The sequence below is a fragment of the Manis pentadactyla genome, chromosome 2 (assembly GCF_030020395.1).
Source record: "Manis pentadactyla isolate mManPen7 chromosome 2, mManPen7.hap1, whole genome shotgun sequence".
Lineage (NCBI taxonomy): Eukaryota > Metazoa > Chordata > Mammalia > Pholidota > Manidae > Manis > Manis pentadactyla.
Genome location: NC_080020.1, coordinates 113282073 through 113298130, shown reverse-complemented (window position 1 = coordinate 113298130; position 16058 = coordinate 113282073). Strand labels below are relative to the sequence as shown.

General features: G+C 39.5%; 1 protein-coding gene across 2 annotated transcripts in view; it reads right to left on the bottom strand.

Annotated features, from left to right (window-relative positions):
- The window catches only part of LOC118935632 (UDP-glucuronosyltransferase 3A1-like), a 50821-nt gene that overhangs the window by 1469 nt on the left and 33294 nt on the right, over window positions 1–16058 (bottom strand). For both annotated transcript variants that reach the window (XM_036932113.2, XM_057495831.1), the window contains 3 exons: window positions 10328–10859; window positions 2065–2296; window positions 174–393 (listed from right to left, as the gene is read on the bottom strand). In XM_036932113.2, the coding sequence (XP_036788008.2) occupies window positions 174–393; window positions 2065–2296; window positions 10328–10859 (984 nt within the window). The remainder of the gene's footprint in view (window positions 1–173; window positions 394–2064; window positions 2297–10327; window positions 10860–16058) is intronic.

Below are 16058 nucleotides of genomic sequence, written 5' to 3'. Positions count from 1 at the left end.
AAATTGCCTGGGCTTCCTTTCCCAGGAAGCAGGTCAGGGGTCAGCATTACACACATACATTATTCTGTGTCCGGGAAGCTTCAGCTTATATTGCAAACAAGATCCACACAGTGCCCTTCGTTATTAATGTTTTCATGCAGTGTATGTGCCTCCAGGCCCAGAGAGCCACGTACCTCTTGTCTTCTATGACTTGCTTCATCTTCAGAGCCAACATCTCAGCCTTCAGCTGCTTTAACTGCAGGGAGACACCTAAATTTTTGACTTCTATTCGGACCACATTTTCATGCTGGTCTGAAAGGACAGGAATCCCCACCATAGGCACGCCATGTTGGATGGCCTCCATTATGCTATTCAACCCACCATGGGTGACAAAAAGACGGATGCGAGGGTGAGCTGTTGGAAATAAAGAAAGCAGAACATTGCAGAATGGGAAGTTTCAGAACAATGGGGAAAGCAGCAAGGGCAGAAGAAAATATCATGGAATCTCAAAGTGTTTTGGAGAAAATGAATTTATTCATTTAGCCTAGGACACACTCAAGGCACAGGTTCCAGGACACAAGATCCTGGCCTTGTCTCTGCACAGAGATGCCTCTAAGTCTACGTCATCCAACTAAGGCTTAGAACCCGGGACGCTTCAGAAGAGAGTGATAAGAAAGGCATATTCCTCCTCCTGCCCATACATCCATCTACCCAGCTATCCATCTACCCATCCATCTGGTCCACCCATCGATCATCCATCCATCCACCCATCCATCCATCCATCCATCCATCCACCCATCCATCCATCCATCCACCCATCCATCCATCCATCCTACCTTCTCTCTTCACTCTGCCTCTGAATTCGCTTTTCCATCTGTTTCCTCCGTAGCTTCTCCCTGGGTGCTCTCTCTCTGTTCCTCTCCTTCTGTTCCTCCCTCTCCATCTCCTTCTCCAATTCTCTCTGTGTGCCTGGCCCTGTCTCTGTCTCTCCCATTCTTTCTCTCGCTCTCTCTGACTCTCTAGGTCTCCCTTTCTCTCCTCCACTGTGCATTCATTTTCCTCTTATCTGAATTCTTAACAATTTCACTGACATCAAAATGCATGCAGCACTTTAAAACTTAGTCATGCACTTTCTCCTCAATTTTATGAAAATCCTTTAAAGTAGGGAATGATGGACTACATACCTCAGTATTTTCACTTCCTTTCTGCCCACCCTACCCTTACTTAGACAAAACTAAAACAAGTGTTGACAACAACGAGTTTCTCTCAAACTCTACTTCTCAATAGCAAAGTGCATCAGAATGTACTTGTATTTCCCTGAAAATGGGAATCCTTTCCCCGATCACATGCTCTACGAATCAAATATGCAGTACTTCCTCTCTCTTAAATTCCCAATATGCTTTGAGCCATTATCTTGATTAGGAACTTGTGATGCAGTCCGTGGCTGTGGCAGTGAGGAGTGGACCAAAAGCAGCACAGGGACAAAGGGAACCTGAGGGGTGTAAGGGCTCCCTGTTTACAGAGAAATGATGGGCCACATAACTGGCTGGAGGTCACCTAGCCTCGCACTCAGATAGCTTGGTGCACCCACCAGACACCACGGACATCCACTCTCTGAAGGTGTGACCTGCTCATGCCTTATGCATCTAAGGAGGATGATCAATATGTGTGGGTGTTTGTATAATGGCAGGTGGCTAAACAGGTGCTCAAGAGGCCACAGAAAAGAGTGGCAACATGCCCCCTGTTACGTGTTCTACAAGTTCACATACTGTCTTGGATTGCATTTGGGTGAATTTGCTTAGTGCCAAATGTGGCACGGTCAAAAAACCTGACAAAAATATCACTCTGGCTGCAGGTATCAGGACTGGAATAGAAAGGCTGCAAGGAAAATGGCTGTTGCTGCCATGTTGGAAAGATAACCTGTTCTCTCAGAAGGTGCCGCTGCTTCTTTGGCTTGCCCTCTGAAGATTCCATTCAGTTATCAGCTGTCCTCATGCGGATGGGTTTGCCCCAGTAAATCAGCACCCTGATGAGTCTTAAAGTCACATAAATGGAAAGAGACAAGCAAACCAGGGCATCCCTTACCCAATAGGTCGTTCTGAGGAAGCCAGTCCACGATTTTCACATTTGTTGCCAACTGGATGTCCTTGGGCCAATGAAGAGACTTACATGACCATATCACCCCTTGGGAAAGACGAGTAAAGGCACTGTTCATCTCCCTGAGAGACTCCTGGGACTGATAGGTGCTCACCATGGAGCCCAGGGCCACCAGGACAAAGCCAGAGTCACCAAACTTGGCAATGAAATGCTCAAATTCCTGAAGACAGGGAAGAAAGGAAATAGGTGAATGACATCTGCAAAAGCATAGACAACCCGAAATTAAAGTCACTGTTTACTGAATTCACCCTCCTGTCAGTGCCTAGAGCTCATTGTCTTGAGATTTACCTCATGTTCCCTGGACAGCTCAGTGTCTTCTGAAACTGCTCATATCCACTGTGTCTGGATGACCTTTAAGTCATTTTTGAGAACCTCAAGACACATTTTCCCATATAAATATTTTTTTAAATCACAAAGGGGTATGACGGGAGCTCTAGATTATGGTGCCACAGGATCATGTGCCACAAGAGCCTACATTGCACATGAAGTACTGCAGGACTGACGTGTAGATCCAGACCTCTGTGTATAACAATGCTTTATGGAAGAAAGAAGTTGAGATGGTAGTAATCTATTTCTTCATTGAAAACATGACCTAGTTCCAGGGTCCTCATCCCTCACTGTTGGTCTGGAGTGATATAGTCATTTGAGACTATTCCAATGCCAGACCAGAGGTGCGGGTGCCTTGGAGAAAGCAGGCCCGTATCCTGGCCCAGTGGGGGCAGTGGAACTCCTAGATGCTGATATAAAGATGCTGGGAAAATATGTCTCCTCCATATGCCAATGAGCATTTGTATATCTACTTACTGAGTTTTCTGTTAAGGTTTTTGGCTTTTTTTTTTCCTTGCTTAGTTTTGAATTTTTAGAGTTCTTTTGTATTGCTTGTATATATGTGTATATACACATCTATTAAGTGTATATTTATAAATTTGTTGGAAAGACTGTCTTATCTCCATGGTTGTCTTTAATCCTTTGTCAAAGATCAGTTGACTAAATTTATATGGGTCTATTTCTGGGCTCCTTATCTGTTCCATTGATCGATTTGTTGAGTTTTTGCCAAAGCACAATGTCTTGGTTGCTGTAGTTTATAGTAAATCACAAAGTTCAGTGATGTTAATCCTCCAAATTTGTTTTTCATCTTTGGCCTCTTTAGAGTTTACCTCTCCACACAAATTTGGGGATTGGTTTGTTAATAGCCACAAAATAACTTGCTGAGATTTTGATTGCGATTGCCTTGAATCTATAGATCAAATCGCAGAGAACTGACATCTTGACAATATTGGTTCTTCCTGTCATGAATATGGAACCACTCTTCATTTATTTAGTTCTCTAATTTCTTCCACCAGAGTTTTGTATTTTTTCTCATTAACACCTTGAACATACTTTGTTAGATTTATACCTTAGTCTTTTATTTTTGGTGTTTCTAATGTAAATGATAATGTGTTTTTAATTTCACATTCCTCTTGTTCATTCCTGGTATACAGGAAAGGGATTTATATTGTGTATTAAACTTATATCCTGCAACATTGCCATAATTCCTTATTAGTTCCAGGACGTTTTTTTCTGACTCTTTCAGATTTTCACATGGATCATCAATTCTTCTGTGAACAAATCAGTTTATTTATTCCATCCTTATCTATATATCCCTTTTATTTATTTGTGCCTGTTGCTTCAACTGGAACTTTCAATATGAGGCTGAAAAGCAGTGGTGAGAGCCATACTTGCTTTATACCTAATAAGTTATCTCATCACTTTCTTTATATGTCCTTTGATACATAGAAGTTTTTAATTCTGATGAAGTCCAATTTATCTATATTTTCTTTGTGACTCATGCGTTTGGTGTCACATCTACTAATCCTTGACCAAATCCTTGCACACGCAGATTTAGCCCTTTGTTTTCCTCTAAGAATGTTACAATTTTAAATGTTTGGTTATTTTTTTTAGGCTGCCAATCATTTTGAGTTAGTTTTTGTATGTGATGTGAGCAAGGCTCAAAATTCATTCTTTTTCACATGATATCCAGTTATTCCAGCACCATTTGTTGAAGAGACAATTCTTTCCTTCACTGATTGGTCTTGGCACCCTTTTCAAAAATGAATTGGGCCCAGATATATGAGTCATCTATATCTATATCTATATCTATATCTATATCTATATCTATATCTACATCTATATCTATATCTGTATCTATATCCATATCTATATCTATATCTATATATTGTTTTGGGTACTCAGGATCTCTTTCATCTCCATATATATGTAAAGATTGGCTTTTCCATTTGTGCAAAAAAGGCCATTTCAATGTTGCTAGAGATTAGATCTGACCTCTACATTCCTTTGAGTGGTATTGCTATGTTAACAATAATAAGTAGTACAATTCATGGTCTTAATTAGATCTTCCTCAATTTCTTTAAGCACATTTGACATTTCTAGTGTATATGTCTTTTGCCTCTTTGGTTCAATAGGACACGATTTTAAATAGAATAATGTATTTAATTTCATTTTCAGATTGTTCAAAGCTGGTGTATTACACACATAACTGATATTTGCATATTGATGTAATTCCCTGCATCTTTGCTGGATTCATTTATTAGATCTAGTAGTTATTTTGTGTATATGAATTATTTGGGATTTTCTCTATATAGAATCATGTCATATACAAAAGATGTGTTTATTCTTTCCATGCCAATTTGGAGAAACTTTATTTCTTTTTCTTGCCTACTTGCTCCATCTAAAACATTTTTGAAGAGCAGTGGTGTGAATGGGTATTTTTGACTACTGATCCGCAGTGGCACGGGTTCAGTCTATCACCATAGAATATGATGTCAGCTGTGGGTTTCCCATAAACACTATCATATTGAGGAAGTACCTTTTAAGTCCTACTGTTGTGAATGTTTTTATCATGATAGATTTTGTCAAATATCTTTTCTGCATCTATTGAGATAACAGTATTTTATCCCTTCCGTGCTTTCAATGTGCTGTATTACACGGATCAATTTTGTTAGGTTATACCTTATATAAAATATCCTTTATCTCCTGGAAAAGTTTTTATGTAATTCTACTTTGTCTGATATTAACTATTACTTCATTCTGTTAGATAGCCACCCTTAAATGATTCTTAAAGGGTTGTCATCAAGTACCCTACAAATTAGCTTTAATACAGTTTTGTCGATTCTTACTTCAAAACATCTATTTCTTCCTTCCTCTGCATTTTTTGGCTGTCCCCTGCTCCCAGCCCCTTACTTCATTGGGCCATTGTAGCTCTGTGTGACTCCATCCAGCATAAAGTATGAGAGCTACCACACCAGACGAAGCCTTAACACATTTTTTGTCCTTTTATAATTCCATGACTACTAATGCAAATCTATAATTAAAAATTCAGAAGAGCACAGCAAGATGGCAGAGTAAAAGGCTGCATGCTCACATTCCCTCACAGAAACATTAAAAAAATAAAAATAAAAAACAACTAGAAACTAACTCAAACAACTATACAATACTTGGGAAAACAGTCAGGGATATACAAAAATCAAACATATGCACACTCAAGAAAAAATACACACTGAAAATGGTAGGAATTTCCATGGCAATTTTATTTTCACTTTTCCCACACTTCTCCTGGAATAGCATGCCACAATGCAGAAGTGATAGCCCTGGCTTTGAAGTCATCAGCAGAAAAACAGAACCTATTGTCAACGTTTTAATCCTCTGTGGGCTCCAAAGCGAGAGATTCATCTCTTGCCAGACTTGGAGCTCTGACAGTATAAGTATGGCAGTATAGCTCAGATACCAGGTTGGTGGGAGTCTTGCAAAATAATAGGGGACAGCATGGCATGTAAGGGCTTCAGGGATACTGCAGAATTTAGAATCTTGGGGCAAAAGATTATGGATATAAAATGCAGTAAAACACCTAAAGCCATGGGAAGAATGATGAGACTCTTTGGGAACTTAAGACATTAAAAAGTAGCCAAGTATAAAGGAAAAATCAGGTCAAGAAACTCATACGCCAAGGTCCAGACAAGACAAATGCCCAGAAAATGGGTGAGAAGTTATTAAAGCCTTCACCCCTGTCTGATCCAAAGGACCAAACATTCCCCATTCCTTAGTGAAGATCTTTCATGACAGTATGCAAACACTGGCAGGGGGCACTGTTTACTCAAGTGGCCAATTTTCTGCAAAGCTCACAAGGCATACCAAAAAAAAAAAATCTGTAGTATGTCATTCAAAAAAAATAAACATCTACAAATGCTCCTTAAAGACAAATGATCATTGGATTTAGAGGCAAAGACTTTTAAGAAATTGACCAAATATGCTCAGATTGCTAAAGGATAACATGGACAAAGATCTAAAGGAAATCACAAAAAAAGTATGGAAATTGATAATATCACAAAGAGAAACTACTTTTTAAAAGGAACACAAATCTAGAGATTAAAAAAAATACAATAACAGAATAAAAAATTCACTGCAAGATTTCAACAGCAGACTCAAACAGACAAAAGGGTCAATGAACTTGAAGACAGGTCATTTGAAATTATCAAGTCTAAGAGGCAGAATGGAAAAAGGTTACAGCAAAGTGAATAGAGTATAAGGAACTTATGGAACCCCATCAAGTAGATTAATAAATGCACTATGGAAGCCCCAGGAGAAGAGAAAGAGGAGCAAAGAGATTTGCAGAAATAATGGCACATGACATGATATTTATGTACAGAACCCTAAAGATAACAAACACAGAAACACAAAAACCTGTCAAAATTAATAAATTAAGGAAAGTAGCAAGAAACAAAGAGACCTCAAAAAAGCCAATTGTCTTTCTATATGTAAATAATAAACATTTTAAAAAATAGATGAGAGAATAAATTCATTTGCAATAGCATCAAAAGAATACTTAGGAATACACTTGACAAAGGAGATGAAAAAAATTTACATTGAAAGCTACAAGACATTGTTAAAAGAAATTAAAGATCCAGACTTCATGGATTAGAAAACTTAATAGTTTTAAGATGTCACTACTACCCAAGGTGGCCTTCAAACATGCAATCTTTATTTATGTTGAACAACTTTTTAATTTTTGTGAAACAGAAAAGCCCATCTTAAAATTCATATGGAATTTCAGAAGATTTGGAGTGCCCAAAACAATTTTGACTAAGAGGACAAAGTTGGAGGTCTTGCAATTCCTGAATTCGAAAGTTACTTTAAGCCACAAAAATCAAATAAATGTGGCATTGGCATTTGGACAGACCTACAGAACAATGAAATAAAATAGAAAGCCAAGAAATAAACCATAATATGTATTTAGTCAAATAACTTCGGGCAAGGATATCAAGACCATTTATTAGGTAAAGGACAGTCTTTTCAACAAATGCTATTGAAAAACTGAATTACCACATGCAAAAGGCTGAATGAAGTCTGACAGTATGCCATATACTAAATTTAGTCAAAATGGATCAAACACCTAAATATATGAGTTAAATTATAAAACTCTTAGATTAAAATACAGGGGAAATTTTCATGCCATTGCATTTAGTAATAATTTCTTGGATATGTCACCAAAAGTGCAGGGAACAAAATTAAAAATCAATACATTGGATTACATCAAAAAGAAATAGTTTGGATATCAAAGGACACTAGGAGCATAGTGAAAAAGCAACCCAGAGAATGGAAAAATGATTGCAAATTGTCTTTCTGATAAGGGACTGGTATCCAGATTATATAAAGAATTCTAACAATTCTAAAAAACAAAACAAACAAAATGATCCAAAAATGGGCAAAGACCTAAAGAGATATTCTTCAAAGACGATATATAAAAGTCCATTAAGCTTATGACATGGTAAAAATTACTAACTAGGGAAATTCTAATCAAGCCAAAATGAGACACCAGTTCATACCCATTAGATGGCTAATATAAAAAAATAAATATAAAAGTACAAAAACAAGTGTGTTTCATCATGGGTAGCTAATCTCCTTAAAAATTATTTCATCTTGTGGCTTCTAGCTACGTAAGTATTGTACATGTGGTAATAAAAATTGCAAATGAAAATACCAACTTACTAAAGCACTTTTACCATCAGGCTAAGACTAGGATAAGGCAGATGAAGAGCCTTGGACATGTTACTTAAGGAGATCCCTAGTCTCAGGATCATGTAAAAGCTAACATAGTACTTCCATGACCCTGAAAAAAGTGCTTCCTTAAAAGTGTGCCCTGTGGTGAGTAATGTCAGCAAGATGGCAGCACAGGAAGCCCTAGACATAGGAAGCCCAAGACACTACTTCCCCCTAAAGACATGCTAATTCAGCGACATTTCACAGACTAATTCCCCTTGGGAGAAATCCAAAAGCCAACTGAAAGAGTAGAGCACCCCAAGCAAATGTGTAACCAGATTCACCAAAGTCAGCAGATAGTAATCAAAACAAACTCTCACCTGAATCCCTACCCTGGCATGTGCATATACTCCAGCGCAAGAATAAAATTAGGCCTTTACCTTACACCACACAAAAAACTCAGCTCAAAGTGGATTAAAGATTTAAACATAAGACCTGAAATTGTGAAGCTCTTAGGAGAAAATGTAGAGGGAAAATTTCATGATATTGAGCAATGAGATAGCACCATGCATGGGCAACAAAACCAAAAATAAACAAGTGGGACTACATCGAACTAAAAAGCTTCTGCACAGCAAAGGAAACCATCAACAGAGTGAAAAGACAACCTACAAAAAGGAAAATATTTGCTAACTAAATACCTGATAAGAGGTTAATCTCCAAAATATTTAGGAAACCCCTACAACTCAATAGCAAGAAAATATCTTACAGTCTCATAAAAGAAATACCACAATGAGGTATCATTTCATACCTGTCAGTATGGCCATTATCAAAGAGCACAAGGATTGAGGATATGGAGAAATTGCAACCCTTACACACGGTTGCTGTTAGGGCAAAACAGTGCAGCGGTACAGGAAAAGAGTATGGAGATTCCACTAAAAGTAAAAATGGAGATACCATATGATCCAGCAATCCCTTTTATATATACATAATCAAAAGGATTGAAATCAGGATCTCAAAGATCTATCTGCACTCCCATGTTTACTTAATAGCTATTCACAATAGCCAAGATGTGGAAACAGCCTAAATGTCCACTAAAAGATGAATGGTTAAAGAAAAAGTGAGTATACCATATGCTAAATTTAGTCAAAATGGATCAAACACCTAAATATATGAGCTAAACATACAATGAAATACTATTTAGCCTTAAAAATGAATGAAAGTATACAGCATGTGAAAATACAGATGAACGTTGAGGCCAATAAGCTAAGTGAAATAAAGCAGTCACAGATTGCCAAATACTGTATAAGTTCACTTATATGAAGTATCTAAAATAGTCAAATTTGTAGAGTCAAAAAGTGGACATTTGTTTCCAGGTGTTCCGGGGAAGGGGAAAATTATTATTTAAAAGGTGAAGAGTTTCAGATAAAAAGGTGAATAAGATACAGGTCTGTTGCAACACATGGTACTGATAGTGAATTATATGTACTGACTGAAAATTTTGTTAGGGGGTTAGATGTATTGCAGGTACTCTTACAAGAACAATAGAACAGAATAGAAAAACTAAATAATAAAATATAACATGATATTATTGTAAGGTTGGAGGTACCAGAGAGAGAAAGTGAGGACAGTGCAAGTGGAACAAAGCACCAAATAGCTCTGTGCCATATAAGGAAGCAACAGAGAGCTCTTCCTGCATTCCAGTCCCTTGATGTGCCAACAAACCCCGGATGCAGACCCCCTCCATTCCGAAGGAGGAGACCTCTGGTTGTCCATCACCCAACTCTGAGACAATAAAAAGTCCCCACATACCCCTGTTATGGCCCACTTCCCCCTCTCTAATCTGTGCTTACACAAACTCCCCGGCTGTCTGGTTGAGCGTGACTTCTCCGGCCTGTGTTTGTGCAGAGTGATGAACCTCACCCAGGATTGCACTCAAATAAACTGCCTGGCCTTTTGGTGCCTCTCATCGCCTGCTCATTTCAGTTAGAATTTATCTTACAAATATAATGTAATATAACACAATATAGAAGGGAATACATTAGGTATTTTGGCTGTCTCACCCTACTTCACTCCCATGATCCCACTGGAAGGGGCAGCTGCCAGCTCTGCACTGAAGGGCTCTGCATGAAGTCCACATTGTGTGCTAAGGTGTACTTACTGGTGGCAGTGGTTTAACGGGTTTGGCCGTTAAGCCTCCGACATACACAGTGTTGGGAAGCAGGGGCCGAGCAAATTCAAAGGCAAAGTCAGAGTTTACAAACCACAGCTCTGCTTTCTTTTGAAGATGAGACAAAACTGGTCTAGAGCCTTCAGGAAAATGCTCCCTGATGGTGTTGTCAAACGTAGAGTAGATTTTCCAGTTCTTCATGGAGAAATCAAAGAGCATCAGAAAATTCTTCACTCGACCCCAGAAGTCCATGCGGTCGGTTAGCAAGGATTTGAATACTGGCACATAAGACAAGGGGCTTGGCAACCCAAAGTCTGCAGAGCCAAATGGGGAGGGAAGAAGGGACACAAATGGTTTCCCAAGCTTCTCAGCAAGCAGGAAAGAACAGAAGTCAAGTGCTTCAACAAACACCAGGTCAAAGTTCTCATTTTTTAAAGAATGCATGATATCACTTCTCCTTAGCAAATGACTGCATCGAGTCCCCAGTTGTTCCATTGCCTTTACAAAGTTCTCATGTGCATCTCTGTAAGAAAAAAAATTTAGTTACAAATGCTCATTAGAGGTGTTAATTGCACAATACTTAAGAGAATATTTGAGTCAATGAAAATATCACAGGTAAGAGCATATCTAGCAGCTACCCCACCACCACTACCACCACCTATTTTTACACCGTCCAACACATACCCTCAGCCCTGGTCAATCTGTTCCAGGTGTTTCTATTCCCTAAAGTTTCTCACTTCCTCCTGCCCCTTTCTCTGGCAGATCCAAATCCGCACACTGTCAATGTAAATTCAATGTCCTCAGCTTTGGGAGTCATCTCTACCTGTAGCAGATCTCACAATCTAGTGTCTACTTGAGATATTCTTTGATGCTCTTTTATCTGTATACTGACTTTTTATGAGTGTCCATCTTGTTTCTCAGCAAAACTGTGGAAATAACTTGATAACAGAGTCCATCAATATTGATGATAGAGCCTTTTTTACAAATTATGTAGATTCTACATCTGACAGATTGCGCCACTCAAGGACTTTCTGATAATGATATCAGAAACCAAATTTTAAGCTGAGCCATGAGTTTTATGACTTCTTACATAGGAATTAAACAATTTAAGAAATAAAAATATTAAAAGCCTTTTGAAGCTTACTGGCCTGTCCACTTTATATTTGCTGGAGCATTCACAGAAGTTAATGCTTAAATTTTACTGTCACTTAATCAAGGCTGTCATGTATAGCATTATTCCAGGGACTTTTCTCCTTCAATGTTTTCCCATCAGTGCATGCAAAGAAACTTATCCTTGTTGTACAGTAACTGTAAAAATAGATGAAGAGGCACCTGACCAGAGTACTGGCAGGTCCAGGTGCTTTGGAAACCCATGGGCTTCCTCGTTGGTTGAAGGATGGTAAGAATCAATTGTCCAACAAATCTATAAACTGTACAACACTACACCATGTGAGTCATTTAAAGAAGGCCACAGGTTGAGAAGTCATTAACAATATGCAGATTTCCACCTGCTCTTTATGAACAACTTCAAGTGATGCTAATGGATAATTAGCTAAAATTATCCTCTGTAGTATTTTTCAAAGATTTCACAAAAAGGATTCTTGTCGAGAGGGGCGGAAGATGGCGGCTTGAGTAGAGCAGCGGAAATCTCCTCCCAAAACAACATATATCTATGAAAATATAACAAAGACAACCCTTCCTAGAATAAAGACCAGAGGACACAGGACAATATCCAGACCACATCCGCACCTGAGAGAACCCAGCGCCTCGCGAAGGGGGTAAGATACAAGCCCCGGCCCCGCGGGAGCCGAGCGCCCCTCCCCCCAGCTCCCGGCGGGAGAAGAGCAGGCAGAGCGGGAGGGAGACGGAGCCCAGGGCTGCCGAATACCCAGCCCCAGCCATCCGGGCCAGAGTGCAGGGCCCTCGATACTGGGAAAACAGGGCAGCAAGAACAGTGAGCAGGCACTGGAGGCTGGGCGACCGAGGGCATAAGAAAAGCGCGTGACCATTTTTTTTTTTTGCTTTTTTGCTGTTTTGTTTTGGCGAGCGCTTTTGGGGAGTTTTAAAGGGATAGGGACCCCAATACTAGGGAAACAGGGCAGAAAGACCGGTGAGCAGAGGCCTGAGGCTGGCACCGGAGAAGAAAGAAAAACGAACGACCACCTTTTTTTTTTTTTTTTTTTTTTTAACTAAAAAAAAATTTTTTTTTTTCTCTTTTTTTTTGGTGGGCGTTGTTTTGTTTTGGCGGGTGCTTTTTGGAAGTCTTAAAGGGGCAGGGCGGGTCACTTAATCCAGAAGTAGGGAATCCGGGATCTCTGGGCACCCTAACCCCTGGGCTGCAGGGAGCAGGGAGGCCCCTTACGGAGATAAATAGCCTCCCAGCAGCTCCTGCTCCAACGCGACTCCACCATTTTGGAGTAGCTGCCCGAGCCAGGCCACGCCCACAGCAACAGCGGAGATTAACTCCATAGCAGCCGGGCAGGAAGCAGGAACCCTGTCTGCGCGCAGCTGCCCAGCACAAGCCACTAGAGGTCGCTGTTCTCCCAGGAGAGGAGGGCCACAAACCAACAAGAAATGAAATCCTTCCAGCCGTCACTCGTCCCAGTTCTGCAGACTATTCCTATCACCATGAAAAGGCAAAGCTACAGGCAGACAAAGATCACAGAGACAACACCAGAGAAGGAGACAGACCTAACCAGTCTCCCTGAAAAAGAATTCAAAATAAGAATCATAAACATGCTGACAGAGATGCAGAGAAATACGCAGAGAAATGGGATGAAGTCCGGAAGGAGATCACAGATGCCAGAAAGGAGATCGCAGAAATGAAACAAACTCTGGAAGGGTTTATAAGCAGAATGGATAGAATGCAAGAGGCCATTGATGGAATTGAAATCAGAGAACAGGAACGCATAGAAGCTGACATAGAGAGAGACAAAAGGATCTCCAGGAATGAAACAATATTAAGAGAACTGTGTGACCAATCCAAAAGGAACAATATCCGTATTATAGGGGTCCCAGAAGAAGAAGAGAGAGGAAAAGAGATGGAAAGTATCTTAGAAGAAATAATTGCTGAAAACTTCCCCACACTGGGGGAGGAAGTAATCGAACAGACCACGGAAATACACAGAACCCCCAACAGAAAGGATCCAAGAAGGGCAACACCAAGACACATAATAATTAAAATGGCAAAGATCAAGGACAAGGAAAGAGTGTTAAAGGCAGCTAGAGAGAAAAAGTTCACCTATAAAGGGAAACCCATCAGGCTAACGTCAGATTTCTCAACAGAAACCCTACAGGCCAGAAGAGAATGGCATGATATATTTAATACAATGAAACAGAAGGGCCTTGAAACAAGGATACTGTATCCAGCACGACTATCATTCAAATATGACGGTGGGATTAAACAATTCCCAGACAAACAAAAGCTGAGGGAATTTGCTTTCCACAAACCACCTCTACAGAACATCTTACAGGGACTGCTCTAGATGGGAGCACTCCTAGAAAAAGCACAGCACAAAACACCCAACATATGAAGAATTGAGGAGGAGGAACAAGAAGGGAGAGAAGAAAAGAATCTCCAGATAGTGTATATAACAGCTCAATAAGAGAGCTAAGTTAGGCAGTAAGATACTAAAGAGGCTAACCTTGAACCTTTGGTAACCACGAATTTAAAGCCTGCAGTGGCAATAAGTACATATCTTTCAATAGTCACCCTAAATGTTAATGGGTTGAATGCACCAATCAAAAGACACAGAGTAACAGAATGGATAAAAAAGCAAGACCCATCTATATGCTGCTTACAAGAAACTCACCTCAAACCCAAAGACATGTACAGACTAAAAGTCAAGGGATGGAAAAACATATTTCAAGCAAACAACAGTGAGAAGAAAGCAGGGGTTGCAGTACTAATATCAGACAAAATAGACTTCAAAACAAAGAAAGTAACAAGAGATAAAGAAGGACACTACATAATGATAAAGGGCTCAGTCAAACAAGAGGATATAACCATTCTAAATATATATGCACCCAACACAGGAGCACCAGCATATGTGAAACAAATACTAACAGAACTAAAGGGGGATATAGACTGCAATGCATTCATTCTAGGAGACTTCAACATACCACTCACCCCAAAGGATAGATCCACTGGGCAGAAAATAAGTAAGGACACGGAAGCACTGAACAACACAGTAGAGCAGATGGACCTAATAGACATCTATAGAACTCTACATCCAAAAGCAGCAGGATATACATTCTTCTCAAGTGCACATGGAACATTCTCCAGAATAGACCACATACTAGGCCACAAAAAGAGCCTCAGAAAATTCCAAAAGATTGAAATCCTACCAACCAACTTTTCAGACCACAAAGGCATAAAACTAGAAATAAACTGTACAAAGAAAGCAAAGAGGCTCACAAACACATGGAGGCTTAACAACACGCTCCTAAATAATCAATGGATCAATGACCAAATCAAAATGGAGATCCAGCAATATATGGAAACAAATGACAACAACAACACTAAGCCCCAACTTCTGTGGGACACAGCAAAAGCAGTCTTAAGAGGAAAGTATATAGCAATCCAAGCATATTTAAAAAAGGAAGAGCAATCCCAAATGAATGGTCTAATGTCACAATTATCGAAATTGGAAAAAGAAGAACAGATGAGACCTAAGGTCAGCAGAAGGAGGGACATAATAAAGATCAGAGAAGAAATAAATAAAATTGAGAAGAATAAAACAATAGCAAAAATCAATGAAACCAAGAGCTGGTTCTTCGAGAAAATAAACAAAATCGATAAGCCTCTAGCCAGACTTATTAAGAAGAAAAGAGAGTCAACACAAATCAACAGTATCAGAAACGAGAAAGGAAAAATCACGATGGACCCCACGGAAATGCAAAGAATTATTGGAGAATACTATGAAAACCTATATGCTAACAAGCTGGGAAACCTAGGAGAAATGGACAACTTCCTAGAAAAATATAACCTTCCAAGATTGACCCAGGAAGAAACAGAAAATCTAAACAGACCAATTACCAGCAACGAAATTGAAGCGGGAATCAAAAAACTACCAAAGAACAAAACCCCCGGGCCAGATGGATTTACCTCGGAATTTTATCAGACATACAGGGAAGACATAATACCCATTCTCCTTAAAGTTTTCCAAAAAATAGAGGAGGAGGGGATACTCCCAAACTCATCCTATGAAGCTAACATCACCCTAATACCAAAACCAGGCAAAGACCCCACCAAAAAAGAAAACTACAGACCAATATCCCTGATGAACGTAGATGCAAAAATACTCAACAAAATATTAGCAAACCAAATTCAAAAATACATCAAAAGGATCATACACCATGACCAAGTGGGATTCATCCCAGGGATGCAAGGATGGTACAACATTAGAAAGTCCATCAACATCATCCACCACATCAACAAAAAGAAAGACAAAAACCACATGATCATCTCCATAGATGCTGAAAAAGCATTTGACAAAGTTCAACATCCATTCATGTTAAAAACTCTCAGCAAAATGGGAATAGAGGGCAAGTACCTCAACATAATAAAGGCCATCTATGATAAACCCACAGTCAACATTATATTGAACAGCGAGAAGCTGAAAGCATTTCCGCTGAGATCGGGAACTAGACAGGGATGCCCACTCTCTCCACTGTTATTTAACATAGTACTGGAGGTCCTAGCCACGGCAATCAGACAAAA